Source organism: Peromyscus maniculatus, chromosome 20, assembly GCF_049852395.1.
Source record: "Peromyscus maniculatus bairdii isolate BWxNUB_F1_BW_parent chromosome 20, HU_Pman_BW_mat_3.1, whole genome shotgun sequence".
Classification (NCBI taxonomy): Eukaryota; Metazoa; Chordata; class Mammalia; order Rodentia; family Cricetidae; genus Peromyscus; species Peromyscus maniculatus.
In genome coordinates this window covers 49,726,143-49,754,142 of record NC_134871.1, presented here as the reverse complement: position 1 = coordinate 49,754,142, position 28,000 = coordinate 49,726,143, and the positions used below count along the sequence as shown (strand labels likewise).

The 28,000-nt window shown below is 53.2% G+C and overlaps 1 protein-coding gene across 2 annotated transcripts in view; it reads right to left on the bottom strand.

The window, feature by feature from the left end:
• Nucleotides 1-1,065: 1,065 nt before the first annotated feature.
• Nucleotides 1,066-28,000, bottom strand: part of Cacna1i (calcium voltage-gated channel subunit alpha1 I) — an 84,931-nt gene continuing 57,996 nt past the window's right edge. Inside the window, exons 22-35 of one of the 2 annotated variants that reach the window (XM_042264593.2) lie at nt 27,317-27,406; nt 25,533-25,725; nt 24,579-24,730; nt 23,280-23,389; nt 22,529-22,662; nt 21,407-21,477; nt 11,752-11,830; nt 11,109-11,230; nt 10,079-10,462; nt 9,677-9,823; nt 8,460-8,582; nt 7,654-7,819; nt 5,700-5,896; nt 1,066-4,602 (exon numbers count right to left, since the gene is read on the bottom strand). In XM_042264593.2, coding sequence (XP_042120527.2) covers nt 3,955-4,602; nt 5,700-5,896; nt 7,654-7,819; nt 8,460-8,582; nt 9,677-9,823; nt 10,079-10,462; nt 11,109-11,230; nt 11,752-11,830; nt 21,407-21,477; nt 22,529-22,662; nt 23,280-23,389; nt 24,579-24,730; nt 25,533-25,725; nt 27,317-27,406 — 2,616 coding nt within the window. In that variant the 3' untranslated portion in view covers nt 1,066-3,954. Of the gene's footprint in view, nt 4,603-5,699; nt 5,897-7,653; nt 7,820-8,459; nt 8,664-9,676; nt 9,824-10,078; nt 10,463-11,108; nt 11,231-11,751; nt 11,831-21,406; nt 21,478-22,528; nt 22,663-23,279; nt 23,390-24,578; nt 24,731-25,532; nt 25,726-27,316; nt 27,407-28,000 lie in introns of both variants that reach the window. The other variant, XM_042264591.2, reaches the window with a different exon arrangement.

Below are 28,000 nucleotides of genomic sequence, written 5' to 3'. Positions count from 1 at the left end.
TCAGGAGGTAGAGAGACTGTGTCCTAGTGACTTGTCTGGAGCCTTTGATCTAGCAACATCTGAAGCCAACACTACATCTGGGATTTCTAAAAACTTGAACCACTAAATTATTTCCATCTGTGTCCTGTTCCCCCTCACTTCTTTCTTCTCTTCTCTTGTGCTCTTTTTTTTTTTTTTTAAGATTTTTTATGTGTATATGTGTCTGAATGAGTTTATATGCACCACAAGCATGCAGGAACCCACACAGGCCAGAAGAGGGTGCTGGAGGATCCCCTGGAATTGGAGTTATAGGCAGTTGTGAGCCACGTGCCATGAGTGCTGGGAACAGAACCATGGGCGTCTACAACAGCAGTGTGGTGGTGTGAATAGGAATGGCTCCCATAGACTCATATTTGAATGCTTGATCATCGGGGAGTGGCACTACTTGAGAAGGATTAGGAGGTGTGGTCTTATTGGAGGATGTGTGTCCCTGGGGGTGGGCCTTGAGGTTTCAAAAGCCCAAACCAGGCCCACGCACGGTCTCTCTTTCTTCTTGCTGCCTGAATATCCAGATGTAGAACTCTCAGCTCCTTCTCCAGCACCATGTCTGCCTGCATGCCGCCATGATAACATTGGACTAAACCTCCGAAAATGTAAGCAAGCCCCAATTAAACCCTCTCTTTTGTAAGAGTTGCTCTGGTCATGATGTCCATTCACAGCAACAGAACAGTGACCAAGACCTCATCGGAGTCGTCCCTCCAGCCCCCATCTTTCGCTCTTAAGCCCCTTTGAGTTGGGTTTTTGTGCTTGGCGGTCACGAGTCCTCATAATACCACTTCCATGAATTCAGGATCTGGTGTCAAGGGGAAGCAGAAACCTCTCTCTGCCTCATTCCCAGCCCTGAAGTCCCACCCAGACCCTGATTACAAGAGAATCCTACCACAGGGTCTCTGGATCCCCCAGGACCCCCAGACTCCAACAGCTGCAGCATGAAGACATCATCACTCTTCCCTTGGGGTGGGAAGGGGGACCAGCATAACCCCAACCCTGCAGGGAAGGAAGAGCAGAGACATGGAGAAAGTCCTAAATAAGTTTCTGGGGTTTTATTCAAAACAACGCTGCCGGGCGGTAGGGCTTGGTTTCTCTATTCCCAGGCCATCTGGGCCAGCAGGGACCAGCGCCTTCAGCAACTAAGAGGGAAGTTCATTCACACTGTAGAAACTGTACAGTGACCGGAAGTTAGAGTCACAGCAACAGAGCTGGGCTGAGGGGCTTTCTGGACAAGGTGGCCTCTGCCTCCTCCCAGGCTCCAGCTCTGCCCGGGACACTGATTATTGCACAATGACGAAAAGAAAAAGAAAAGTGTGTGTGTGTGTGTGTGTGTGTGTGTGTGTGTGTGTGTGTGTGTGTGTGTGTGTGTGTATGGGTTAAACAGCAGCTTCTAAGACCCCAAGCCCTTACATAGACTGGCAAAAGGGGCTAGAGGTGAGCCGGGGAGCTCGGAACTCTAGGAGAAATATTGGGCACAAGCAGATGGGTGAGTTCTGCTCACGGTTCATCCTCCTCAGAGGGACTGCCTGGACCAGAGCAGGAGGCAGCAAGAAGGCAGGGCAGGCTCTATCTGGCTTCAGACCCTTCCCTACAGATGTAAATTAACAGCTTTAGGGCATTGGTACCTGGGTCCCCATTCTCCTCACACCCAGGCCCATGTGGATTGGGGGAGTTTGTGCTTTGGTGATGGACAGGCTTGGCCTGAGGCCACAGCCTCAAGCCACAGTGTTGAAGAAGGGTTGCCCAACCAATCCTTGCCCATTCCAACTCATCTTACCAGCTGCTCACATCTTTCCTGGTCCCTAATTCCCCACTCACCGGCAAAAGACCAAATACCTGGGATTGGTCCTAGGGAAATCCACCCCAGGTAGTTTGTGTGCTTCTGGGCTCAGCCAATCATTCTCCCTAGATGTCCTGTTGTACCCAGCTATAGCCCTTGCTTATTAAACTTTGCTCACTTCCCTAAAACACGCTTCAACACGTCTGTTTGCTCTGGGGTCACACAGTCCATTGCAAAGGTATGGGTGCCTGAACATCTCTGCCCAGCCTCAGAGCCATGAAAGGGAGAAAGCTGACTGTGAAGAGCAGCATACACACACACACACACACACATACACACACACACACACACACACACACACACACACACACACACGGCACCCTGAAGATTTAGCTAGATGACTAACACTGAACCCAGAAAGCAGAGGAGCTAGATACTATCAAATACCACGGCTGTAAAGCCTGAAGACCATGGGCCTAGGCCAACCCTCTCTACTCAACAGCCAACTCTTTTCTGGGCCCTTGGAGTCACCCTCCCTTCAACCATGATTGTGTGTGCACAGTCCAGATGTTCAGGCAAGTGCCCTTCACAGGTAACCCAGGCTCTTTGCAGCTAGGGCTGCATGGCTGTTTCACTTACCCAGAGCCTCAGTTTACCCACGTGTAAAGCGGGTTTAACAACCACTTTCCCACTCCTCACCCCTAAGAAGGGCTTGGCAGGCAGCACCCCTCAACATTTCTTTCCTCCTCGCTCCCTCACAGTGTCCTGACCCCAGGGTCCCTGTGCCAGAAGGGAGTACCTCAGAGCCTACCAACACTAGCCTGGCTAGAAGCCCACTTCTGTGAAATCAGGATTTGGGAGCAGGGACAAGATACACACTTGCTTTTAGCAGGACCCAGGGCAACCCTTGGTGATCTGGGTGAGCATCCACATCCCTGCTCTTATCAGCAGGCCCCCACCAGCAGCATGCCCCACTCTTCTTCAAGCTAATTTTAAACCCATCCATGGTAGAGCTGAGCCTGTGAAAGTCACAGGCTTGATGCAATATATTTTTGTAAATAAATGGGTAACTATTCCAATAAAAAAAAAAAAAAAACACCCATCCTGAACTCATTGTGAGACCCGACCTGCAGCTTGAAACAGCAAGACATACTCAGGAGTAAGCAGGAATTGGAGGGTGTGGATGTCCAGGTGACTGGCTGGGGGTCCTGGGTGGGGAAAGGCTGGAGTCAGACTTTAGGCAGGCACGCAGAGCCCTTTAGATTTGGTGTTACCCCAAATACCCCTGGTGCGGGGCTAAGGTTGCTCAGGGTGGGTTGCATGAATTATTCCTGTTTGCTGCCTTCCTGGGGAGTTGAACTGTCCCCCAAAGTGCTCACAGGAGTCAAAACTTGACCTGCACACTGAGCCCCCTGCCCAGCCTCAGAACTGCCCTATCCCCCAACCCTGCTCTAAGAAATGACTAAACAACCCACCCACCCCCGCCCCGGTTTTTCTAAAGAGAACATCTAGCTGGTTAACTAAGAGAGTCTGTGTGTCAGAGCGTCTACAAAAGACTTCACAACACAATAGTCAGAGGGACAAGACTGACACCCCAACATGTGGGTAGAGATTGGGGATCTTAGCAGCGTCTCTTCTTGAAAATGGAAAAAAAAAGTGCACCCTGAATTGCTTCTCTTCTGTCTCCTGGGCCCTGAACATCCTCCCCAGCTGCTCTCAGCTGCGGGAGATACCCGAAACTACAGCGGGAGCGTCTGCGCCGTGCAAGCCTGTGTCCTAACCAACAGACGAGACCCCTGTCTGGGCCCTGGCCTGTACCTTCAACTTTAGCACTTTCTGGAATTCATAAGCTCTCAGTAAAAAAAATAAATAAATATATGTCTGTCTCTCTATATATATGTATATATGTATATATCTGCATATGCACTGGAAGGGCCGCGGATGGGGTCACTTCTGAGCCTCAGCTAAACCCAGACCCTCCTCAGTCGTCTGCCCAGTGGCCCGGTGCTGGCTGGCGCTATGCCACTCCCAGGTGTGGGCAAAGTATTGCTGTCTGCTCCCTGGCTCCTGAGGTAAAAGAAGGCAAGACGGGGCAGGCGGGCGGACAGCGGGTGGCAGGTCCCCCCGCAGCCCCTGGGGGCCCCTCATCTCTTCCTCTTGCTGGCAGCATCCGTTGACTCCAGCTCCCCAGGAGGCGGCTGCGGTTCGGGTGCCGAGGAGCCCAAGCCTGAGGCCAGCTGGGCCTGGCCTGGTGGGTCCTTGCGGCGGTCTGCAGCCCAGGAGGGGCTCCTGGCCAGGCCGCGGGCGGAGACAGTGGCTCCAGGACGGCCAGGTCCAGATGCCAGGCTGCTGGTACTGCTGAACTTCCTGGAGGGGGTGAGGCCCGGGGGTGGCAGCGTGGGTGGTGGGCAGAAGAGAGACGTGAGCGACAAGCTGCTGAGGGTCTCGGAGTGCTCACTGCCCGCACCCCCGCCACCGGCACCCCCGCGGCCCTCCTCATCAGAGGGGTCCATGGAGTCGTGGTGGGTGCAACCCGGGCTGGTGGAGCCGCCGCTGCTGTGGCTGCGCTGATGGGCCCGCAACCCACGCAGACTGAACAGGCCGCGGCCCCGCAGGCTGAGGCGGCGCCGGGTGGCGGGGGACAGGCCAGCACGCAGCCCTGACACCTGGACCGGTGGTCCCAGGGCACGCCGGGGACTGTCGCTCAGTGTCAGACTGTCCTCCAGGGTGGTCTGCAGGCTGCCCGCTGAGCTGCTAGGGCTGGCATCCAGTGACGTGTCACTCACAGTAGCCTGCAGGGAGGTAAGAAGGGATGAGGCTCCCTGTATCATCTCCTTTCCCTGGTCCTTAGTGGACGGTCTGATGATGGGGCTTCCCTTCTCAGCGTATCCAGGATCCCATGGCATCCCCTCTGCCACATGGGCAATCCCTGGGATCTCTCAGGGCAGCTACTGTAGATGCCTCACACGGGGTCCCGGTCCCCTCTGGACAGCCTGAGCCATCTTTCCGAGTCCCGATGTCAATGTCAAGCCCTTCCCGAACATAGTTCCCAGCTGCCTCTCATCCACCCACGCCTCCAGCCTGACTTCTACCACCCTGTCCCTTGTTCACAAGCTCTTCTACCTGCTCCCCATGGTCCTGCCGCATCCCAGCTGCTCCCATCCTCTCCTCTGGGTAAGCCTTCCCTTGCTCTCCCAGCCACGCCTCACCTCCCCACAGATGATACTCCCAGCCTTCATTTGCTCTGCAGCACACACACACACACACACACACACACACACACACACACACACACTTTAAACCCAGAACTGCCCTCCACGGGAGACAAGGAGTCAGAGTCCACTGCCTGCTGCAGAGCCCAGCCTGGAGAAACTGGAGATTAACCCTGTCTGACTAAGTGATTACTAGGAAGCCTCCACTGTCGTATAGGATTACACATGCCTCCCCGCCCCCAAAGGTGCTGGTGGACTTTTGTTTCATGCTCCAGAGGCCCTCTGTGCCCAGTTGGCAAGGGGGCTGTGGCTCCAGCCATCCTGATACTGGAGACCATACCGCCAAGACTTCCCCTTTCCCAGCCTGACCCTCTGGAACCAAGCAATCTGTAGTCTACAAGCAGTCTAGCAATGACACCCTACCACTCAAGGCATGGTCCCTGACCCCAGCACTGTGTCACCCCACAAGGCCTCCCCAGTGCCACCCTCTCCCTCATCTCAAACTAGGGCCCCGTGTCAGCTGGGGTGCTCCTCAGGGGCTGGTCTTGCTTATATTCATCTTCAGTGTCACCTCTCAAGTCTCGTCTGCCGTGGCTGTGTTCAGTGCCTCCCCTCCGCTCCCCCCACGGTCACCCGTGGCTCCAGGACACTCTTCAGCGTCCTGGATGTGCCTGTACCTGACGCAAGAGGGTGCAGTTGACACTTGGTGACCTCAGGGATGCCCAGGAGCCCTGGAGGGCGATCTTGGGCAGGGTCCCTGCGCTCATGCCCGGTTCCTGTCCCTTCTGGCTGGCCGACACCGCGGGATGGAAGAACTCAGCAGGCATCTGCAGGAGAGGGCTGGAGGCGTCTGGGGAGAAAGGGCTCGGCGGCGCTGCAGGGGAGGAAGAGGAGGTGCTGGGACCAGCCCAGGAGGTGGGTACAGAGCAGCAACCCTCACTTGGGTTACTTAACACTGGCTGTGAGACTCTGGGCAGGTCTCCAACTGTGAGAGCAAGAAATGCTGCTGGTGCAATTCCTGGAAAGACTGGCTCTGAGCAGAAGGCTGCTCTCAGAGCCCAGCAGACCAGACTCCAGGCCTGACTCCTGGGCCCCGGTTCCTCTGGGAATGGGGATAGACACCCACCCAGTAGAGGCGGGATCGTTGACACTGTCAACTTGACAAGCTCTAGAGTTAGCAATGAGAGGTTCTCTGAGCATGTCTATGAGGAAGTTTCTAGATTGGGTTGGGGTTGAGAAGACCCACCCTAACTGTGGGCGGTCCCATCCCACGGGCTGGGGTCCTGGACTGAACACGAAGGAGAAAGCGAGCTGAGCACCAGCATGCATCTCTCTCTGCTTCCAGCCCGTGGATGCCATGTGACCTGCTGCCTCAAGCTCCTGCCGCCAAGCCTTCCCCACCATGATGGACTATACCGTTCAACTATGGGCCAAAATAAACACTTCCTTAAGTTGATTTCACCCAGGCTCTTGGTCACAGCAGTGAGAACAGTAACTAACACAAGAGGAGGCTGTGGGGATAACAGCAGGTATGGAGCACCTAGCCCAGCACCGTGCACATAGTAGATATTCAATCACTAAGACTCAGCATCCCTCGGGCCCTGACAACTCCACATGGCCTCGACAGGCCTGAGGGCCCCTCCTGGACAATGCAGGTATCTACCAGGCCCTGCGCTGATGGTATAGAAGCTGCTGGGTGGGCCTGGTCTTCCCATTGCAGATAGAAAAGGACAAGGCCAGGCTGGGGGAGCCTGAGGCAGGGCAGACTTTTGTATGCCAAGACCAGCAGCAGCTGCTCTGCCTGTGGCCCCCTCTGCTTCTCATAGAATGAAGAAGGAGCACAGGGTTCAGAATATGTGAATAGACACCAGTCAGCTGTGCAGGCTGCGTCCTGGTAAACGGCCGAGTTACTGAAGGGATGTGCAGATAAACGGTAAATTGAACACTTCATCAGAACATGCCTGGGGTCAGACCCTGGGCTCAGGTTTTGAGATCAGGAAATTTGGGGTCCTGGCACCCCAGCCATATGTCCAGTAGAGGCCACTGGCTTTACAGAGGGTCCATGGAAAAGCCAGTCATCCAGATATCCCGGAAGACATCTTGGAGTGGGTTTGCGGTCTTAGGGTCACTCTTGTGTTGGACTGTCTGCCTTCCTTCCACCAGCCAGTGTTGACACCCAGGCTGTTGTCATCCTCCAAGAGGGAGACAGGCAAGCCAGCTCAGTCCCTTGTCATGTCCCCAAACACAAACCAGGTCTTCAAGGAGGTTTGGGGTAGCAATCCTTTTATCACAGGGCCATTGAAAACACCAGTCTTCTAGTGACCTTGTGTGTATATCTGGGGGACAAACGCCTTTCAGATGATTGTCTACCCAAAGGCAGTCATCTGTAAGCCTTCCTTCTGCTTGATCATAAGAGCTGTGTGTGGCAACCTAGTTCCCCTTTCATCACAGAACACAGGAAGCTCAGTGTGGCGCTTCCTTTAGACCAGGCTTCAGCTGTCCTCAGCTCCTTTTATCACTGCCGTATCAGGCCTCTCTAACTGTCAGGACCCCACTTGGTTCTGGAGGGGGGAAGACAAGCAGATGCTTAGGAGCAGGGGGCGGGGAGCTGGTAAGGCGGCCAGCCCTCACCTTGGCTGCTCTCGTGTTTGAGCCAGGACTGGACGGGGTTAAAGGGGATGTCCTCCATCTCACACAGCAGCCTCTCCGGGCCTGCTGACACTGGCGGGTTGGCAAAGGAGAAAAAGCATTCGTCCAGGTCTCCTGCCGGCAAGGGCTCCGGAGGCTCCAGCTCACTCTGCAGGCAAGGGGGTGACATGATCAGTAAGCTGAGGGAGAGGCGGGGCCCCTGCATAGCTGTCCCCATCCCTGGGACGCCTTTCCACTCACTACCCAACGAGCAGTCACCACCTGCCAGTCCTCAAGTGGAAGGTCCTGACCTCTAGGAAGCCCTCTTGGATGCCCCCAGGCAGCCCTGGCTTCCCTGTCCCTTCCTTCTGACTCTAACTGCCTTGAGACAGCACCCAGTCTTCTTCATATCTATAATCAAACACTAATTCAATGTAGCAGTCACTCGGGGGAAGGCATCAGAGCGGAACAGCCCCTCCCTTTGCCGGGACTCAGTTTCCCCATTCATACTTAGGGAGAGAAGTTCTTCCTCTCTGGCCACGGCCTGGGGTCTTGCACATGGGGCAGAGGACCATGGCATCTCTTTCCAGACTTTCTCAGCTCTACGACTTCCTTGAGAGCTAACCGATGTCCACTCTGAGGTGGATGGGCTCACACTTATCCCAACCTGTGACTTGCTATCTGGGTCTGACCCAAGCTGTGGCCTCAGTTAACTAGACTGTACCCCGCCTGAGCCTGACCCGGCCAGATAAATATGTACCCTGGCATCGCACATGGAGAGCAATGTAAGGAGACACCTAGCCACTTACCTTACTCTCCTTGGGGCCCTGTGGGCAGGCTGTGGGGTCCTCAAGACTCAGGTCATCCCCCAGCAGGATGGACGAGGACCTGTCTGAGTTCAGGGAGAAGGCCTCTGTCTCAGCCAGCTGCACCTGCGGGGGGAGGTGGTGGCCTCGGGTCACCCTGGGGCTGGGATGGGGCAGCCTGGGCCTGGAGCGCTGAGCAACAGGTCCCTGAAAGGACATGGGGCAGTGGTCAGAGTGGTTCACAGGCCTGCTGGGCATGGGTGGTGGGCCCACTCTGTGTAGGATCCCAGCCTGGGTGACACATGATGGCACAGGGGCCACCCCCAACGAAAACCATGTCTGAGTGGCCCACCTTGGTATCTGAACACACAAGTAGCCATGGTACAGTGAGCTGTGGAGCTCTGTTGTCCACTTGCCCCAGACCAAGTGTCCATAGAGCATGGCTGGGTGTGGTTCTTCTATGAGAGCTACTTGCATTGCATGCCCCTGCAAGACCTGCCATCCTGAGGCATCTATCTCAACCATGGGACAGAAGAATTGGGCAACCCACATGTTCAGCCCCTGCCCAAGGCTCCTGGGAATAACCTCACAGCCACTGTTCCTAGAAGGTCATGGGCTGAGCCCAGGAGTACGTGTGCAGGGGCATAGGAGGAGAAGAACTCTTGAAAACAGCCTGGGAGATGGCCCCTGAGCAGGCTAGGGCTGAGCTGCCTCTGAGAGGAAGCCAGAACAAGGCTCCCGAGCGAAGTTTTGAGACACTCAGGGGGACCAGGGCCACTGTCGAAGAACAGGCACCAGCGACCCCTTCTTGGTTCACAAAATGCGAAATGCCCTGGAAGGGACACAAGGCTCTTGGCTGCCCCAGAAGCACAAGGAAGAACAGCTACTGTTTCTGTTCCCCCTTTTTACACACAAGGTGCTGAGGATGCGGCTCTCTAGGCCGCACCACAGGGCGGCACTTCACAGGCAAACAAACCACTAGGACCAGTGGGATCAGTATGCTCCTAGGGGCCTAGCGCCACGATGTAGCTGGAGTTTTCCTGCTTTGCCCACAGTCAGGACAAATCTCTGCCGCCCGTGCTTATTTTATAAGTGGGCTAAGGGACTGCCGGAGCTTGGCGGGACCTGGAGGGAAAACTCTCCAGCAACACCATGACTTCCCCCAACACCTCACTCCCAGGTGACTCCCAGGGAGCCAGCCCCTCTCAGAAGGCCAGTACCTCTTGCTTGTCATGGTGACACTTGTCACAGCCAGCAGGTGAAGAGTAGTGGTGGAAGATGGAGCCGGACAGGTTGTCAATGATGGTCAGCTCCCCCTCCAAGGAGTCCTTGATGATTAAAGAGACGCTGTCCAGCCACAGGGTCTCCTAGGCGGACGGGGCAGGGTGGGGACAGGTGGGATTATCGGCTGGGTCCCTGGACTTTGGGGTGGGTGGGGCAGAGCTGCCCTCCCATTCTCTGGGCCCACAGCCTGGGACTGAGCCTCTCATCACAGGATCGCCCTATCTCAGAGCTGAACACGGAGGGACCCCAAAAGATAGGACGCCTCCCAAGCCCATCTGCCCGGCTGGCCCCGTGGCTCCTGCCCTTGGTGCCCCACCCACCCCTCAGTCCCTGCCCACCTGGGCTGGAGAGCAGCAGTGCCGGCACAGGTGGGCGTCGTTGTCACCCCCAGCACCTGCCCCTCCTGATCCATGGTGGCTGGGGGCTCCTGGTGAACTAGTGGGCAGCCTCGGGCCAGGACAGGGGCAGGGGCAGGGGCCGGGGCCGGGGCCGGGGCCGGGACCCAGGCCATGGGCCATCTCCAGCTCGATCTCAGCATCCATCTCCGCGTCCTCCTGGGCCTCCTTGTTGCTGTCGTCCAGGTGTTTCATGAGCACGGCCACCACCACGTTGATGAGCACGAACTGAGCCGTGAGCACGAAGCTCACGAAGTACAGGGGCGACACGAACTGCAGGCTGCTGAGGCAGCTGCGCTCGTCGTGGGTGCAGTCTCGCAGGGTGTCCTACCACAGGGACAGGCTGGTGGGGTCGAGGCCACCCGCCACAGCCGCCCAGCCACATGCCTCACCTCCATAGCACCGAGGGCCCACAAGGCTACCAGAGGTCAGGCACAGACACACAGACACACAGACACACACACATGCATGCACACATGCATGCACACACACACACACACACACACACACACACACACACACGCACACGCACATGCACACATGCACCCACATGCACATGCCATGTGGCCTAGGTTCAATCCCCCTCTGGAGTCCTAGCTGCCTTTATTGCCTTCATGCCCATCCAGCTTATGGAAGCCTTGTCTCAGCTTCAGCCAGATCCCTAGGGTCCTAATCCGGTGTGCTCCGGCCCTCTTCACTCCCCGCTGTGGCTGACCCCATCTCTCAGAGCCACAGGCAAAGCTGAGAAGATGCACGGGGTTCCCCCGGGCACTCACTGCTGCCCTTCAGGCCAGCCCAACAAGTTGGTCCCGCCTGACCCGTCCACAGTTCCATTTCACTGGAGTCAAGGAGGTCCCTGACTCTCCTCCTGTGTACAATGGGGCATGCAAGAGTCCTGTGTCTGGATCAGCAGTACCACCATGCACCCAAGACGTGAAACTGCCTGAGTGCCCCTCAGCCGGCCCATGAATACCTTCATGATGCCGTTCCAGTTGTCGCCCGTGGAGACCTGGAAGAGGGTGAGGAAGGCCATGCCGAAGTTCTCGAAGGTAGCATGCCGGCTCATGCCCTCACACGGGTTCTCATCATTGCAGACTGAGAGGGGAGAGGTGGTCAGCCTGTCGGCCAGCAGCACCCCAAACCGCCTCCCCTCAGCATCCTCCCAGAATACCCCTACAGCCCTCATTAGTGCATGTGGACTGTGCCCTGTCCACGGGTGAGGCAGCTGAGGCTTAAGGAAGTGATGCGCTGGCTGGGGACTCAGTCTTAGGAGCATCCGGCTTTTCTACCCAATAATCAGCTCCTGAGAGAGGTGGTGGGGTGAGGGCCGGCCCCTCTGGGAGCCCCTGATTTCTGGAACTGACCTTATAGGCGGGGCTGGGCTCTGTTATTGGGGTGGCCCTGGCTCGGGACAGGCATTGGCTGGAAGCAGAGGAAGGAGGCTCCCACGGAAGACCAGACAGCTTGAGTCCAGGACTCCACCACACAGATCTGATGTACATTCATGAGCCAGGCCTCAGAAAATACCTCATGCTAGGATTGGGTTTGGATGAGGCATCTCCCCATACAATGACCTCGGGTGGCAAGCTGAGGAGCCCAGCCTAGGCAGTGCTCACCCAGCTTCCCAAAGAGCTCCACTCCCAGGGCGGCATAGATGAAGAAGAGCAGCATGAAGAGGAGGCCCAGGTTGCCCACCTGTGGAGAGAGATGGGCGGGGCTGGGGGCCAGAGGCCTAGGGGTATTCATGAGGAGAAGGGGGAGTCCTGGGGGGGGGCGCAGAGTGGGGAGGAGGAGGAGTCCCAGGCCTGGAGAGGGGCAGGGAAGCGGATCCCTGGAGCAGGAGGGTAGAGGTAAAGGACTTCAGGGCAGGGGGACAGAGGCAGGGCCAGACTCAGGGCAGCTATAACATTACACCAGGCTGAGCATCCATGTGTGCTGCTCCCCTTGTAACCTCCTGAAGGGCAAGCCTAGTGAATCATGGGTTACCGAGTGAGAACTGAATGCTTAAAGCCAATGCCGTGAGCACATCACTTGTCCCTGTGAGGGAGCGGGGGAGATGTAAAGTGCCCTGTGGCACAAGCGTGGGGACCTGGCTTCAGATCAGCAGCCATGGAAAAGCCGCCCACAGTGCTGTGCATCTGCCCTGCTGATGTGGACAGAGACAGGCAGGGTCTCTGGAGTTCCTGAGCTCCAGGCTCAGGAAGATACCCTACCAAAAGAGAGAGAGAAGGGGGAAATAATAGAAGACACTAGATGCCACACCCTCACACACATGTGTGTACACTCACACATACACCATACACCCACCCTCCAATGAATCTATGTCTCGTCTTTTTTTTTTTTTTTTTTTGGTTTTCGAGACAGGGTTTCTCTGTGTAGCTTTGCGCCTTTCCTGGGACTCACTTGGTAGCCCAGGCTGGCCTCAAACTCAGAGATCCACCTGGCTCTGCCTCCCGAGTGCTGGGATTAAAGGCGTGCGCCACCACCGCCCGGCTATGTCCCGTCTTTTGCCCCATTTCTCAGGTGAAAATGAGACAGACTGAGAACTGAAGTTCCTGTTTAGTTACGTGGATCGCAAGTGATGGGTCAGAGATTCAAGCCCAGCAAACTGTCCTTTGCTGGCCTGGGACACAACTGGGTGAAGTCAGACTTGCCTCCACAGGCCAGCGCAAGGCTGGTCACAGAAAGGAATTAGTGGAGGAATCACACATGCCCATGGTCCCGGGAGCCTCCTGCAAATGCAGCCACCCCTGTCCCATGGCTCCTACAGGACAGAATGCCCCAGATTCCGAGCCTGGTTCAAATCTAGGCATCAGTGGGAGATTGCCTTTAACCTCACGCTATGGATGAGGCTAGAGGGCGTTCCTGCCCTACAAAGAAAATCCCTCTTGACCCTTCAAAGGCTCCTGTGATTTGAGTCAGGAGGCGGTTGAGGTAATCACTATAAAGTAAATCCCCGTGGATCACAGACTGCTCCAGAGGAGGGCTTCCTTCCCAGCTGCTCCACATTGCAGTGCAGGCTAATTAATGACATCCTACTCATTAAGGACACATGCACTTAGCGAACACTACAAGCCACAGTGCGTGGCCCTGACAGCCGAGGAAGACCCAGCCTCACCATGGCCCACAGAGCTCAGTTTCCCGCCCTACTCAGACCAGACTGGCAGTGTTCCTAACCAGGATCCAGTCTTTCCCATCAGTCTCCAACCTTCGCCCTCAGCCCCTTAGGGCCTGAGAGCCCCCAGCAGCCTCCTCATCTGTCTCCTTGCCTCCAGCCTTTCCTCCAGTCTCCTCACAGAGGCAGCTCTGCTGGAAGCCCTGTTGTCCAAATATTCCAATGCATACAGAGTCCACAGCACAAAGCCCAGTTTAGGTCACCTCCCCTGAGGAGCCTTCCCTGATGTCTTCTCCCTCTGTGTCGGGCAAAGTCGGTGGGAAGAGGCTGAAGTTCCGTGTTCACAGCACTCTACAGTATCCATCTGTGGTGGCTTATATTGACTGTCCACTTGACAGAACCTAGATCCAGCTAGGACACAAGCCTCTGGGCATGTCTCTGAGGGGGTTACCAGACTGGGCTGAGGTGGGAAGACACACCCCGATTGGGAGCGGCGGAGGTTCTGGATTGGTGGAAACGGAGAAAGTGAGCTGAACACCATTGTCTCTCCCTGCTTCCCCGGTGCAGATGCAATGTGAGCCACTGCCTCGAGCTCCTGCCACCATGCCTCCCCTGCCGTGATGGACTGCACCCTGGAACTGTGAGCTAAAATACAGTGGCTCCCTCTGTAAGCCACTTTTGCTGGGTATTTTGTATTGAGAAAGCGGGGAATACACCATTTAACAACATGAACTTAGACTGGGAGATTTTTTGAGGAACAAAAAAAAAAAAGCCCCTCCCCCGCAGCCACATGTCACTTGGCACATGCTTATGTCATTGGTTTTTTCTTTTAATTTTTAATTTTATTTTATTCAAATAACATTTTCCCCCATTTATTTTACATACCGAATACAGTTTCCCCTCCCTCCTCTCCTCCCATTTCCCATCTATCCTCCTCCTCATCCCCTCCTCCTCGGTCTCCATTCAGAAAGGGGCAGGCCTCTCATGGGCTTGAACATAGCCTGGCACATCAAGTTGAGGCAGGAGCGAGCTCCTCCCCTTGCATCAAGGCTGGACAAGGTCATCCAGCACAGGGAACAGGTTCCCAAAAGCCAGCTAAGCACCAGGGACAGGTCCTGATCTTACCATCATGTGTCTCCTACTTAATCCAGGGATTTCCCCAATATCTCATGTACCCTGTGTCAACTTAGTACTGGCCTACAGAGCCCTGACAGGATGCTCAGGGGTCAGGGAGGCTGGACACGTGCCCATCACCACCATACCGTCATTCCCACGTGCAGCAGACTCTGCTAGGGAATTTTCCACGAGCCAAGACCTGCTAAGAACTTGATGAGCTTTAACTGTCTGACACCTCCAACTCTGAAAGACTGTTGCCTCCTCATTCACAGGTGAGGAAGCCAAAGCGGGACCCATTAGGCCGCATGCTCAGAGCCCACCTGTGGGTCCCAGGCAAGGTGTTCAAGCTCAGGGTTCAATTCACTTCCTGTTTGCACTCAGGTACATCCCAGAACACATCCTCTCCCAGCAAATGACCTTGCCGGACTATAGATGAACCATGTTGCTTTCCCTTTGGAAATGGACAGACTACTCTCTTCCTGGACTTCTTGGATGGTGGGCTTGGCACAAGGTACTATGACCTTCTTGGTCATGCCAGATTGCCCCATCCCCCTAGCTGGGAGAGACTTATTACAAAAACTACAGGCCCCCGCATCCTTTGGGGAGGCCACTACCCACCCTACTTAGAATCCTACTCATCCCCCAACTGTATTCTTGTGACAAGCCTCCTGTTAGAGGAATACCTCCTCCAATCAAATCTGGTACCGAAAAATGATGCTCAAACTTAGGGATACTTGCAGAATTTGCAACAGCAGTACCCTGGAGTATGGGCTGAGGATAACCCACCAGGACTGGCCATCCACTGGGAACCAACTGTCATCCAACTACTAATTACTGTACCCAGTATGGGTCAAACAGTACCCTGTGAGCCAGGAAACCAAACAGGGGGTTGCTAAACCCAATAACAGTCTACAGAAAGCAGGGGTCCTCATCCCCTGCCGTTCCCCCTTGGAACACTCCCTGCTCCTGATCCAAAACCAGGTACCATGGACTACAGAACTGTGAAGGATCCCAGAGAAGATAACAAAGGGGTGGACACCACCCATGGCTCCTGACCCCGACATGCTCCTGAGTCCCCTGCCACCAGGAAAACAAGTCCACATAGTTCTGAACTCCAAAGATGCCTTCTTTGCCTCGTATTGGCACCTATAAACCATCCCATTGTTGCCTCTGAATGAACTGGTCCTGAGAGAGGGTTTACAGGCCAGATGACCTGGACTAGGTTGTCACAAGGGTTCAAAAGTTCCCCTACACTCTTCAGTGAGGCCTTGAGTGAAGACCTGACTTTTCAGCAGAGGCATCCAAAGGGCACCCTGTTATTGTATGTGGATGACCTCCTCAGAGCCTCAGAAACAGAGGAGGAATGTAAGAAGGCCAGTCAGGGTCTGAGAAAGACAGTAAAGGGCCCAGGATGCTGGGTCTCAGCCAAGAAGGCCCAACTATGTGCACCCCATGTCACCTACTTGGGGTACAAGTAGGAAGGAGGCAAATGAACACTTCCCCCAGAGCCAAATCTAGGCAATCCTACTGATCCCCACACCTCAAACAGAAAAACAAGTGCAGGGATTTCTGGGAAGGTCAGGTATTGCCACTTGTGGATACCCGAGGTCATGAAGCTAGCTAAGCCATTGTATTCTAGTACCATTGGGGTGGCACCCAGCCCCTGCAACCAACTGACTCTGAACAAGGAGCTTCTGAGGCCTTGAAAAAGGCTCTCATTTCTGCACCAAGCCTAGCCCGCCTAGACATCTCTAAGTCCTTCTACTTACATGTGAGTGAGGCCCAAGTACTGGGTACTACCCAGGCACTGGGACCCTGGAAGAAGCCAGCAGCCCACCTATTGCCTGTTGGCAATATTTCCCTGTTGGCCAGTTTGTGGGTAGTTGTCTCTACAGCCAAGCTGGTGAAAAGCTGACAAGTTGAACTTGGGCCAGGAACTGTTCCTAACCACTCTGCACTCTGTAGAGGCCTTCCCAAAGGAGAACCCCAAAAGGGTGGATGTCCAATGCCCCCATAATGCATTGCCAGGTAGTTCTGGACCAGCCCCACATCTGAGTCTGTAAAACCTCAGCCATCAGCCCTGCCAGCCTGTTGCCAGATGATAACCCAACAGAGCCCCTCCATGATTGCCTGGAAGTGACTGATGAGGTCCAATCTGTCACACCTGACCTAACAGATGTCCCACTGTGAGAAGCAGGAGAGGTAATGTAAACTGATGGGAACAGTTTTGTTCAAGACAGAACCAGGTATGCTGGGCTGCAGTTGTCAACTTGGACGAGACCGTGTGGGACCAGTGCCTCAGTTGAGGGACCTCGGCACAAAAGCCCAGGCACTTTGCTGGAGGAAGGACAAAGCTATCATTTTCTACAGCCCATGTCCATGGGACCCTCTATCAAGAAAGGGGACCCCTCACCTTGGTGGGAAAGGAAATAAAAAAAAATTCTTGGCCCTACTAGAAGCCATATGGCTGCCACAAAAGAAAGGAAGGAAGGAAGGAAGGAAGGAAGGAAGGAAGGAAGGAAGGAAGGAAGGAAGGAAGGAAGGAAGGAAGGAAGGAAGGAAGGAAGGAAGGAAGAAGCCATTGTCCACTGTGAAGGGCATCAAGAAGGGGATTCCCTAAAGGCCCAAGGAAGCAGGGCAGCAGACCTGGTCCATGGCAGGTGGCCTTAGAACCAGTGAGGCCTCTCCAGATCTTGGTTACCCTGACCAATTCCAAATTTCTCCAGTGTCCAAACTACGCACAGGAAGAAAGTAAGTGGTCAAAGATGAGAGAGGTCAAACAGGAGGCGAATGGATGGTGGTTCTTACCAGACAGGAGGCCTGGACTCCATGATGCTGTCAGGAGACAAATGGTCACCAAACTCCACCAGGCCACCCACCTGGGGGCATCCAAAACTGCTGAGTTACTCAGACCCAGATAGTACATCCTTCCATTAGACAAAGACATTGTGTCCAGAAGCGCTACTTATGCACAAGTGAATTCCAAAGGAGGAAGAAAAGCCCCAGGAGGAGTCCATGCCCGAGGAAACAGGGAGCCATGGAAAGTAGATTTTATAAAACCCACATTGGTTCATTGGTATGTTAGTTTTCATAGACACCTTCTCTAGATGAGTGGAAACCTATCCTACCTGAATGGAGACAGCCTCAGTAGGCACCAAGAAACTCCTCCGAAAGTTGATTCCTAGGTTTGGATTGCCCCTCTCCCTGGGGTCTGACAATGGACCAGCCTTCACAGCCAAAGTTTCTCAAAATCTGGCAAAGGTCCTAAATGTTGTTTGAAACTACATTGTGCCTCTGGGCCACAAAACTCAGGTCAGATAGAAAGGATGAACTAAATATGTCCTTGAGACTGGCAAATAATGGGCCAATCTCCTATCACTTGCTCTTATAAAGGCCAGGTGCACGCCATATTGAGACTATTTTACCCCATTTGAAATTACGTTTAGGAACCCTCCCTGTCTCCTCCCTAAGCTAAGGGTGTTCATCAGGAAGAAATTGATAACCACTGCCTCCTCAAGTCCTTTCAGACCCTGCAACAAGCCCAGAGGGCTATCATCAGACAGTTCAAGAGGCCATGGCCTTGTTCATATTTGAGCCTGCCCACAAGTTACAGCCTGTTGATATTGTGTGGGTAAAGAGGATCCTGACCCAGAGCCTGGAGCCAACATGGAAAGGTCCATACCCTGTGGTCCTCACCACCTCTACAGGAGTGAAGGTTGCCGGCGTCATCCATGACTCTACCACACTCCTAGCTGAGGAGGCTACAGAGGACAAAGACAGAGGGCTTGTTACCAGGTCCTCCAAACCCATTAAAGATAAGACTGGCACAGGCCCTATGACTGTGATTGTCCTATTTTGTCTTCTTTGTTCCCCTGTGGGAAAAGCTCAAAATCCCCACGAGCCAGGACCTTGGGTGTGGGGACTAAGAAAGAATGGAACTGGGGAGCTGATACCCAGTTGATATGTCCACTGAAACTAACCCACTTCCAGGTAGGTTTCTGTAAAATATGGCACCCAGAGGCAACTGGGAGAAGAGGCCACAAAGGAGGCCACAAAGGCTCCTGGGGATATAGGTCCACTTTTGAGTAGATGGGGCTCCAATCTGCCCAATACTAAACCTGCTCTACTGATGGCCCCCCAAACTACCAAGAGCCAGGTGAATACCATTGTGCTCAGTGAGGTTGCGAACACAAGTCCTCCTAAGGGCACACTGACACTTTCATAGTCCTAGAGAGAAAACCATCACAATCTGCCTATAATTTCACTAGTCTTAGGCAATGCAATCCCATATCCAACCTATGCAATGCAAAGGTTAGGGCCTGGCAGGACACTGAAGGTCATTACTGGGATACTGGCCAAACCCAGAGAGTCAGGTTATATGTGAGTGGTCAAGACCCAGGCTACAAATTTACTATCCAAAGGAAACCTGCACCTAGGGTTATCTGGCCCATCTAAACTGGCCCATCTTGATACCCCTGGAATACGAGCCCCCTAAAGTGGCAAGCCCCAAAACTCCAATATCCGCAGGAATTCCTTTGGTAACCATGGAGGGTAAAGGTCCAAGAAGCAGCAGAAGCCAGCCCTCCAGTGTTTGGGATGCTAGAAGGAGTCAATAGGTTCCTGAACCATTCTCAACCAGGGAAAGCCCGCTGGCTATCCCTGGATCCCAAACCCCCATATTATGTTGGGATAGGAACTAGCCAAACAGTACGCCCCACTTCCAATCCTGAAAACTGTAAATGGGACCAACCTAAGCTCACCCTGGGAGACCTCCAAGAAAAGACTGCTTAATGGCACTAAGATACCCTCTAGAAAGTTCTCCCTGTGCAGATTCCTGTAGCCACGCATGGTAGGTTAACTCCAAGAAGAGCAGATAAGTGTATTTCCAATCCCCAACTGTTATTTGGACTCCTCGCACTAATAGCTTCACCACGTGGGCATCTTTCGAATCTTCTGCACTGGAGGAGACCTCATTCCTTTGAGTCCTCATGAGTTCCCCCAGGTACTCATCTGTAAGGAAGAACTGGGCAAGGCCAATCGAAATCTAGATGGCGGGCTGGCCTGTCTGTGCCGAGTCATCCCCATTCCCATCCCCCTATTGGTGGGGAAATGGAATCATAGGCTCTACTAGAGTTGGCACTTCAGCCCCAGTTGTGGAGAACAAAAATTTTAAGGAACTCAGTGCTCAAGTAAACACAGACCTAGGCCATCTGGAAAATTCTATATCCCATCTGGAAACTCAGGTAGATTCCTTAGCAGAGGTTGTATTTCATGAAACAAGGAGGTCCCTGTTTGGCACCGGGAGAAACCTGTTGCTTCTACAACAACCAGTCAGGGTAATTAGAGAAAATTCAGCCATGGTCAGAAATAACATTGAAGAAAGAGAAAAGAGACATCAAGAATCTGATGACAGGTATAAACCCTGTTCTCCTGGTTCCCCTGGTTAACTACTCCACTTATGGCCATTGCTGGGCCAGTGATCCTTTTGCTCTTAGTCCTCACTGTAGGACCCTGCTTGCTCAGCTGCCTACTTAACTCCGTAAAGCAGAGAATAAATTCTGTTAAATTCTTAGTGCTGAGGGGACAGTGTAACTCCCTGCCCTAAGATGATGCCACAGCTTGATTCTGTCCTAAGATGATGCCACAGCTTGATTCATGCCCATACAACTAGTAGGGAATGTAACAGTCCTCAGACCTTAGCACATTTGAGTCTATGTTAGAGGCACCATTGTGACCTTAAAACCCAGCACATAGGCCCCAACACCTGCCATCCTGGGAACAAAGTCTTAAAATCTATCAAAGACCCAATCTATAGTTCCAGAGAAGTCCCTAAATATACAAATCTTGCTTTCTTTCTTTTCTTTTTCTTTTTCTTTTTTTTTTTTTTTTTTTTTTTTTGGCTTTTGAGTTCTACTTCTTGCTAACTGAAGTGTGTCAACCAGAACGTGCTTTTTGTGCATAAAAATCCAAGAGCTGCTGGGCAGTGGTGGCACACACCTTTAATCCCAGCACTTGGGAGGCAGAGGCAGGCAGATCTCTGTGAGTCTGAGGCCAGTCTCATCTACAAAGTGAGTTCCAGGACAGCCAGGGCTACACAGAGAAACCCTGTCTTGAAGAAGAAAAAAAAAAAAAAAAAACCAAAAATCCAAGAGCTTAGGGTTGCTGATTTGGGTGAGTTCCCCATGCTTTAAGAGTGTCTGTGTGGTAGTCTCTGGTGGGCTTACCTTGCAACACTGGGAAACTCACACCAAACTCCAGAACAGAACTTAACAGGGGTCCTCAGTGGAGGTCCCCAAGAGAATCTACTTTGCCTCCATTTTGTGTGTGATCTATCTATGCCTTTGACTTTTAGGAGACATCAAGTTTCCTGTGTGAATAATAGTGGGTGAGTGAATGTGTGTGCGGGTCAGCTGAGCACAGGCACTCAGACATGGCTGGGGGAGGGGGAGGGGGAGGGGGAGGGGCTAACACTGCCCAAGTATCAGGCAGATGACAAATGCCCCTGGTGAGCCAGATCCCAGCTCACCTTCCTCTGACCAGGGCCATGGTCCTACCTAGTTAGTGTCCCCTCACTCAGCCTGGGGCTTGTTCTTCCCCTCCCGGAAGGTTGCATGGGGACCTCATCATCCATTACCTGACATCTTCCCATAAAGCCACTCTTCAAGGTTCAGCTCAAGAGTCAGCTTCTCTGGCTTCCTAGGAAGTAACTTGTGCCTCTTCCCTTCTGGAGGCAGAGTACAGGCCTCTTCCCATAGGACTCTAGGGTGTCTAGCTCCCCCACCAACCTAGGGGCTCCCAAAAGCACTGTATGGGTCCTCAGAATCCTCATAGGGCTGGACATAGAGTGGATGCTGGTGACTATGTTGTGAGTTCCCAAAGAGAAGCAGGAGAGGCTCAAATAACTTCCCACGGAGAGGGCTTTGCCCTGGGTCTTGGCAGGCTGGGGAGGAGGGAAATCGAAGCCTGCATCCTTCCAGGCCCAGGCCCACACAACGAACCCTAGATTTTAAGGCAGGGTTCCAGGAGGGTGTGGCTCTTACCTGGGGCAGAGCCTGTACCACGGTGTCCAGCAGGGCCCGCATTCCCGTGGCCATCTTCAACAGCTTCAACACTGTGGGTGACATTCAGCCCTGGCTGTCAGTTCAGGCGATGAGTATGTACACCCGAGTGTGGACATGCAAGTGTGTGAACTCGGAGAAGATGGGGGGGAGGCACAGAGCAGTATGTGATAAGAGTTCCCTCTTGGGCACCACGTAAGAATATGGCTGCAGGGTCTGGAAGGATGGCCCGGTAGTTAAGAGCACTGGCTGCTCTTCCAGAGGTCCTGAGTTCAATTCCCAGCACCCACGTGGTGGTTCACAACGGTCTATAACTGTAGTCCCATGGAATCCAATGCTCTCTTCTGTTGTGTACATGTACATGCAGACAAAATACCCATTTACACAAAGTGCACAGATAAATATTGGTAGAGAGAGGTGTGTGTGAACAAAACAGAATACAAAATGGGTACAGAAAAGCCCAAGACCACAAAACACATAGCATGGAGTGAGGGGAACACAGGTGTGTGGATGAATGAGTCAGTAACTGCTGTATCAAAGCTGGCTGACACAAGGATCGACATCCCTTCCTGTCCCTTCAGGCTAAAGAGGACTCTGGTGCCACAGTTTCTGCACATCTCTCTCTCCTTAGAACATGGAGGCAATGGGCAGGAGGTGGGCAAAAGAGCAAGAAACACCCAGCCACCGCTTGGCAACAAGATTTTGAAAAAGTGGGGAAATCTTGGTGGTGAAGGAAGGGCTTCCGGGGAGAAAAGGAGGATTCTAAGACATGTTGAGGGCTGTGTCCCTGCTACGGCGCTGGCGAAATGCCAGATAGCACACAAACCTGGAGCTGAGTCCTGAGACTGAACCACACAGATGGTGCTGTCATGAGGAAGCAGAGGTGTACACAAGTATGGGGTAGGCGTCTCGGTGTGTGGGAGGCTGTGCACACACAGGGTGATACATGGGCTTCTTTGGGATCCTGTTCTGCCCTACTCAGCAGAGAGCCTCTCTTGTTCATATGTTCTACCTCTCACCCCACTCCTAAATGCTCTCTCCTAGGCAATGGGGAGTCCCCTTCCTGCTCCTGCTTGTCTCTGTCCTGTCCTGTCTCCTACTTACCCCGGGCGATACGCAGAACACGCATGATACGGATGATGGTAGGATTGATGGGCAGGGCTGCGTTGATCTCAATCTCCTCCAGGGTAATGCCCATGACGGACAGCAGCACAATGGCCAAGTCCAGCTGATTCCATCTGTACAGCAGGGCAGTTGAGGCAGGGGTGAGAATCGGGGTGGGGGGGAGCATAGTGGCTCAGACACACCTGAGTGAAGGGTCATCTCTCAGCACTTCACACTCCGGTGGGGCCCACTATAATGTGTGAATACCCTTTCTTCTACCCATCCTCTATGATACCAACGAGTCTGTCCCCCTTTTTTCCTTCCTAAACATGGAGCTGCCCAAGCTGACATGGAGCTGCCCAAGCTGAAGAAACATCTCTGGCCTCCTATAGGGGAGGAGGCATGGACTCTGACTTCTAAGTCTAAATCCTAAACTATCTAAATATTCTAAACTATCTTTGGGTAGCATTTGGCCAATCTGTTGAGAATTCTGAGCCTCAGATGCTTCCTCTGAAAAGTTAGCATAGGGCAGACCATGTTCTGTCTTCAGGTTACAGAGGACCCACAGAAGATGAGCTCAGATAGACTATATCCATCCAATGAGACTTAATGGCTTCCTGTCCAGGGGTCTAGTCAACAGCTAGGAGTCCGTGGCCATCAATAGCTAGATGTTACTGGCTCTTTCAGGCTTTTCCAAAGATTAGGACTTCTTCCCAACCTTGCTCTGTCTTAGTATGACTCAGCCACTCACCGGTCCTTGAAGAAACGCCTCAGGCCAAATGCCACCAGCTTCAGCACAGCCTCCAGCACAAAGACAGTGGTAAACATGTAGTTGCAGTACTTGAGGGCTGTCTCTAGGGACTGCAGTGGGGGGAGAGAAGCATGGTCCAGGACTATGATCTGCCCCAGAACCTTTCTACAACCAGGAGTCTCTGCCTTTTAAGGGGAGAGTTTAGTCCATTTACATTTAATATAATGCTTTGTTCCTTTTTATTCATTTATATTTCTTTTCATTCCTTATGTCTTCATGCATGGTAGTCATTTCACATTGTTATTTCCTTATTTGTGTTGGCCCAGCCCACTTGCTCCTCTTTGCAGACAGTATGGGGTAGTGGTTAAGGATTCCCCAACCTAGACCGCATAGATTTGAGTACTGGCTTAGCACTTGTTCCTTATTTAATCTATGATCTGAGATAGTGTTTGAACTCTCTGACACTTAGTTTCTTCAATTAAAATTTTTGGAAAATAACCCCAGCTGCCTATCAGAAAGCTGCTGGGATGATTAAATGAGCTAACAGGACAAACAATTGGTCATTGTAAACTGTAATAATCCCATTTCTCCACATTACTTTGGAAATTCTACAGTTACTGTTCACTCTGCCATGGTTCCCTTCCTTTTCACTTCATAATAGCCTTCTCTGTCCACTGAAATAAGATGCTAATTCTTCACTCGGAGACTTGGCTCCACCTTTGCTGCCAACTCTGCTGAGAGGAATCTTTTAGAAAGCACCTTCCCCTTACATTCTTCTCAGGCATGCTGTCTGACATCCATTCCGAGGATGCCTACCATGGGCCTATCCCCAGAAAGTCATCTTCTAGACCCAGGATACTCAGTGGGCAATGGAGGCCCCAGTAGACTTTGAACACAAATCTAAGTTCCAATTGTGGCTCTGCTACCTACTGTCTGAGGCTCAACTTCTTCATCCGGAAACCCCAAGCAAAGGTTCTCCCAACATTGACATTACTATGAGGTTGAAAGCATGCACTGTGCCTTGCAGAGTCCCTATTAACACACCATAACCACTTGTGGTCTAGGCTGCTCTCCAATCCCACCTCCCCCACACTCCCGGAACGAGTGACCTTTTTCCTTCAAGCTTCTAACTCACCAGGACCTCCTCCCACCAAGTGCCTGGAATGAGCCCATCATGGAGGGACTTCATAGATGCTGTAGTCAGCTGGCCCTCTACCCAACCCTGTCCCTGAGGTGGGATCCTGCTAAGGCTGGTTCTCACCACGTGACCTTAGACTAGCGGGTGACCCCAAGACTCACTGTAGGTTGGTTGTAGTGCTCCAGGGACATGGTGACCACGTTGAGGCAGATGATGAAGGTGATGAAGATGTCCAGGTAGTGGCTGGTGCACATGGAGTGGATGAGCAGCCTTGTAGGGCAGTAGGTGGCATAGTAGGGCAGCCTCTGAGCCTCTGCAGGGAGCACGGGAGGGTGGCACAGACCACACGGGGATGGACCAAGAAGAGAGAGGAGCACAAAGACAGGAGAGACCATGGATTGGGAGAAAGCGAGAGAGAAGCATGCTGGCTCACACCAGGTCCTAGATGAGAGTTAGCACTCCTCTACCAGCCAGGGCACCGTGAGGGAAACCATGAGACATGGGGAGCAGGCAGCAGAGATGTTAGGGCTCACATTATTCCCAAATGCCCCCCCAAAAGGCCCATGATAAGGACTCTAGGTCTGTTAGGTAGAGACAAGGGTCCTAAGGATGGCTGTCCAGGGGTGGATGACTGTCCCCAAAACTATACATGACTTGCATGAGGAAAAACACCAGGGGAGGTGTGTTCTGAAAGTTCCCACTCGGAAAGACTGCCTCTGTCTCTGCCTCTACTGGAGCGCCCAGCACTTCACTCAGGTGGGCAGTGATGTTATCACTGAAGGCCTCAGGGGTAGCCTGGACAAGTAGATGCTGGAGAAGGGGGCTGGGCCATGGGCAGAGGATAGATTAAATCTTTTGCTCCCTTCCATTTCCAAAAGCCCAGCAGGCCTCAATCAGGCCCACCCTAGGGCACCACCCAGGAGGCACAGCAGTGGATAGAGAGACCCTGCCTATCCCAGCCTCCACTATCACCCTCGGGCACCACCCAGGGGGCACAGCAGTGGATAGAGAGACCCTGCCTATCCCAGCATCCACCATCACCCTCGGGCACCACCCAGGGGGCACAGCAGTGGATAGAGAGACCCTGCCCATCCCAGCCTCCATCATCTGCTCACTACGGCGCTTCTTTTCCAGGCGCCGTAACCGCTTCTCCTCGCGCCGCCGCGCCTCCTCAGCCTCCTGGTGCTGCCGGCACTTGTGGAAGTTCTCCACCACCACGCCCACGAACATGTTGAGCACGAAGAAGCTGACGATGAGCAGGAAGGAGATGAAGTACAGCAGCATCCAGGGGTTGTGGTTGGTCACAGGCTGCAGGAGAGGCAGAGCAAGCGCTGAGGAGGCCGGTCTGCACAGCAAGGCCACAGACGCGCACTTGGTTTCACCAAGCCTTTGGTGATTCAGGGGAGTTAGGACAGCTTGCCTCCAAAGCGTAAGGTGAAAACAACACAGCAAATGGGAAATGTCTAGCCTGGGCCTGACCCGAGTAAGGAGGTCAGCAAAGGGCCCTCTCCTTCCCTGTTCCTGTGGTTGTCTTTACACACATTGGTCTGCTGTCTATTCATTGACTACCACTTATTCACCTATGCAAGCATTCATCTACCCACCATCTACCCAACTCCTCTGTCACCCACTCACTCATCCATCCACCCACCCACCCATCTATCTATCTCATCCATCCATCTACCCATCCATTCATCCACCATCTTTCCAATCCATCTAGCCATTATCCACCCATCTACCCACTCTCCCACCCACCCATCTACCCACTCACTCACCCACCCACCCACCCATCTACCCACTCACTCACCCACCCATCCACCCATCTATACATTCACTTATCCACCCATCCACCCATCTATTCATCTACCATTTTTCCAATCCATCTAGCCATTATCCACCCATCTACCCACTCACCCATTCATCCATCCATCCATCCACCATATATCCAATCCATAATTCCATTACTCACCCATTTACCCACTCATCTATCCATTCACCCACTATCTATCCAACCTATTTATATCTACCCATCATCCCACCTACTCATCCATCCATCTATCTGCCCACACATCTTTTCATCCATGAACCCAGTCATCTACCCATTCACCCACCCACTCATTCATCTCTTTTATTTTAGTTTAGTTTAATTTTTGGTTGGTTTTTTTTTTTTGAGACTGGCTTTCTCTGTCTGTGTAGTCCTGGCTGTCCTGAAATGCACTCTGTAGACCAGGCTTGCCTCGAACTCAGAGATCTGCCTGCTTCTGCCTCCTGTGCTGAGATTAAAGGCATGCATCACCACCACCTGGCCCTTCATTCATTTACTTATTTATCTATTTGTCTGTCTGTCTATCTATCTATCTACCTATCTATCTATAGACCTATCTGTCTGTCTGTTATCTGCCTATCCGTCTATCCATATATCCATTCACCCACTCACAGACTCATCTATGTACCTGCCCATCCATCTATTCATCTACCTTCCCACCCACACCATATCCATCTATCTACTCACCCATCCTCCCATCCACTCACCCACCTACCCACTTATCCATCTACCATCCATCCATCTACCCAGCTGTCCATCCACTCAACCTGCCACTCCCCCGCCTACCCACCTACCCACCACCCACTTATTCATCCATCCATCCATAAACAAAGCAGAAAACAAAGTGAGCAGGAGGCAGCCAAGCACGGAATAGCGGGTGGAGTCCACTGCTAGGAAGAGGAGAGAGGCGGACAAGGAGTAGAGGGACACTCACAGTGTACTCATCACCCCTGGCCCTCCTCACCTCCTCTAGCTCCAGATCTACTCTGGTGGGTCCTAGGAGACCAAGAGCCAGAGGTGACTTACGGGTGCCTCCCCACCATCCTCAGCAGCTGTGGCCCAAGCCATGCCCACCTGCTGGTCCACAGCAACAGCATCCAATCCATTATACATTATGTTCACCCAGCCATCCTTGGAGGCCAGGACAAAGAGGGACATCAGAGCCTGGAAGACAAAGAAAGGGGTGGGGGTAAGAGATGTGGGTACATCAGTCCTCCAATGTTCTGCCTCTAGGAGACCAAAAGACAGAGGTCGTCTTGAGTAGTAGAGCTGTGCCCTCTGCTGATGGCCTCTCTGAACACCTACTGTGTGCCTGTGGAGTGCCCTGAGGAGAAAGAAGGATAACTGGAGCCAGACTCCTGAGCTACCATCTCAGTTCCAGCAGTAACTGTCTGTGAGATGTCCAGCAAGAACGTCCATGAGCTCCCATGCCCTGATCCACGCACGGCAGGAGCACGGGTTCCTGTGAAGGGGGCAGCGAGTCTTTAGATGGGAAGCTTCCTGACAAGGCTGAGGGGCTGTGCTATTGTCACCCCAGGAGTCCCCGGCACCTGGAATCAGAAGCTTAGGAGCCCTGGGTCTCAACCCAGCCTCCGGCGTTAAGTCAAGTGTGAGAGTGTAGACCTGTGAGTGAGCATCAGGGAATCTACCATAGGCCACCAGTGAGGGGACCACCAGTGAGCAGTGGGGCAAAGAGAGGGGCCACCCGTGAGCAGTGGGGCAAAGGGAGGGGCCACCAGTGAGGAGGGCACCAGTGAG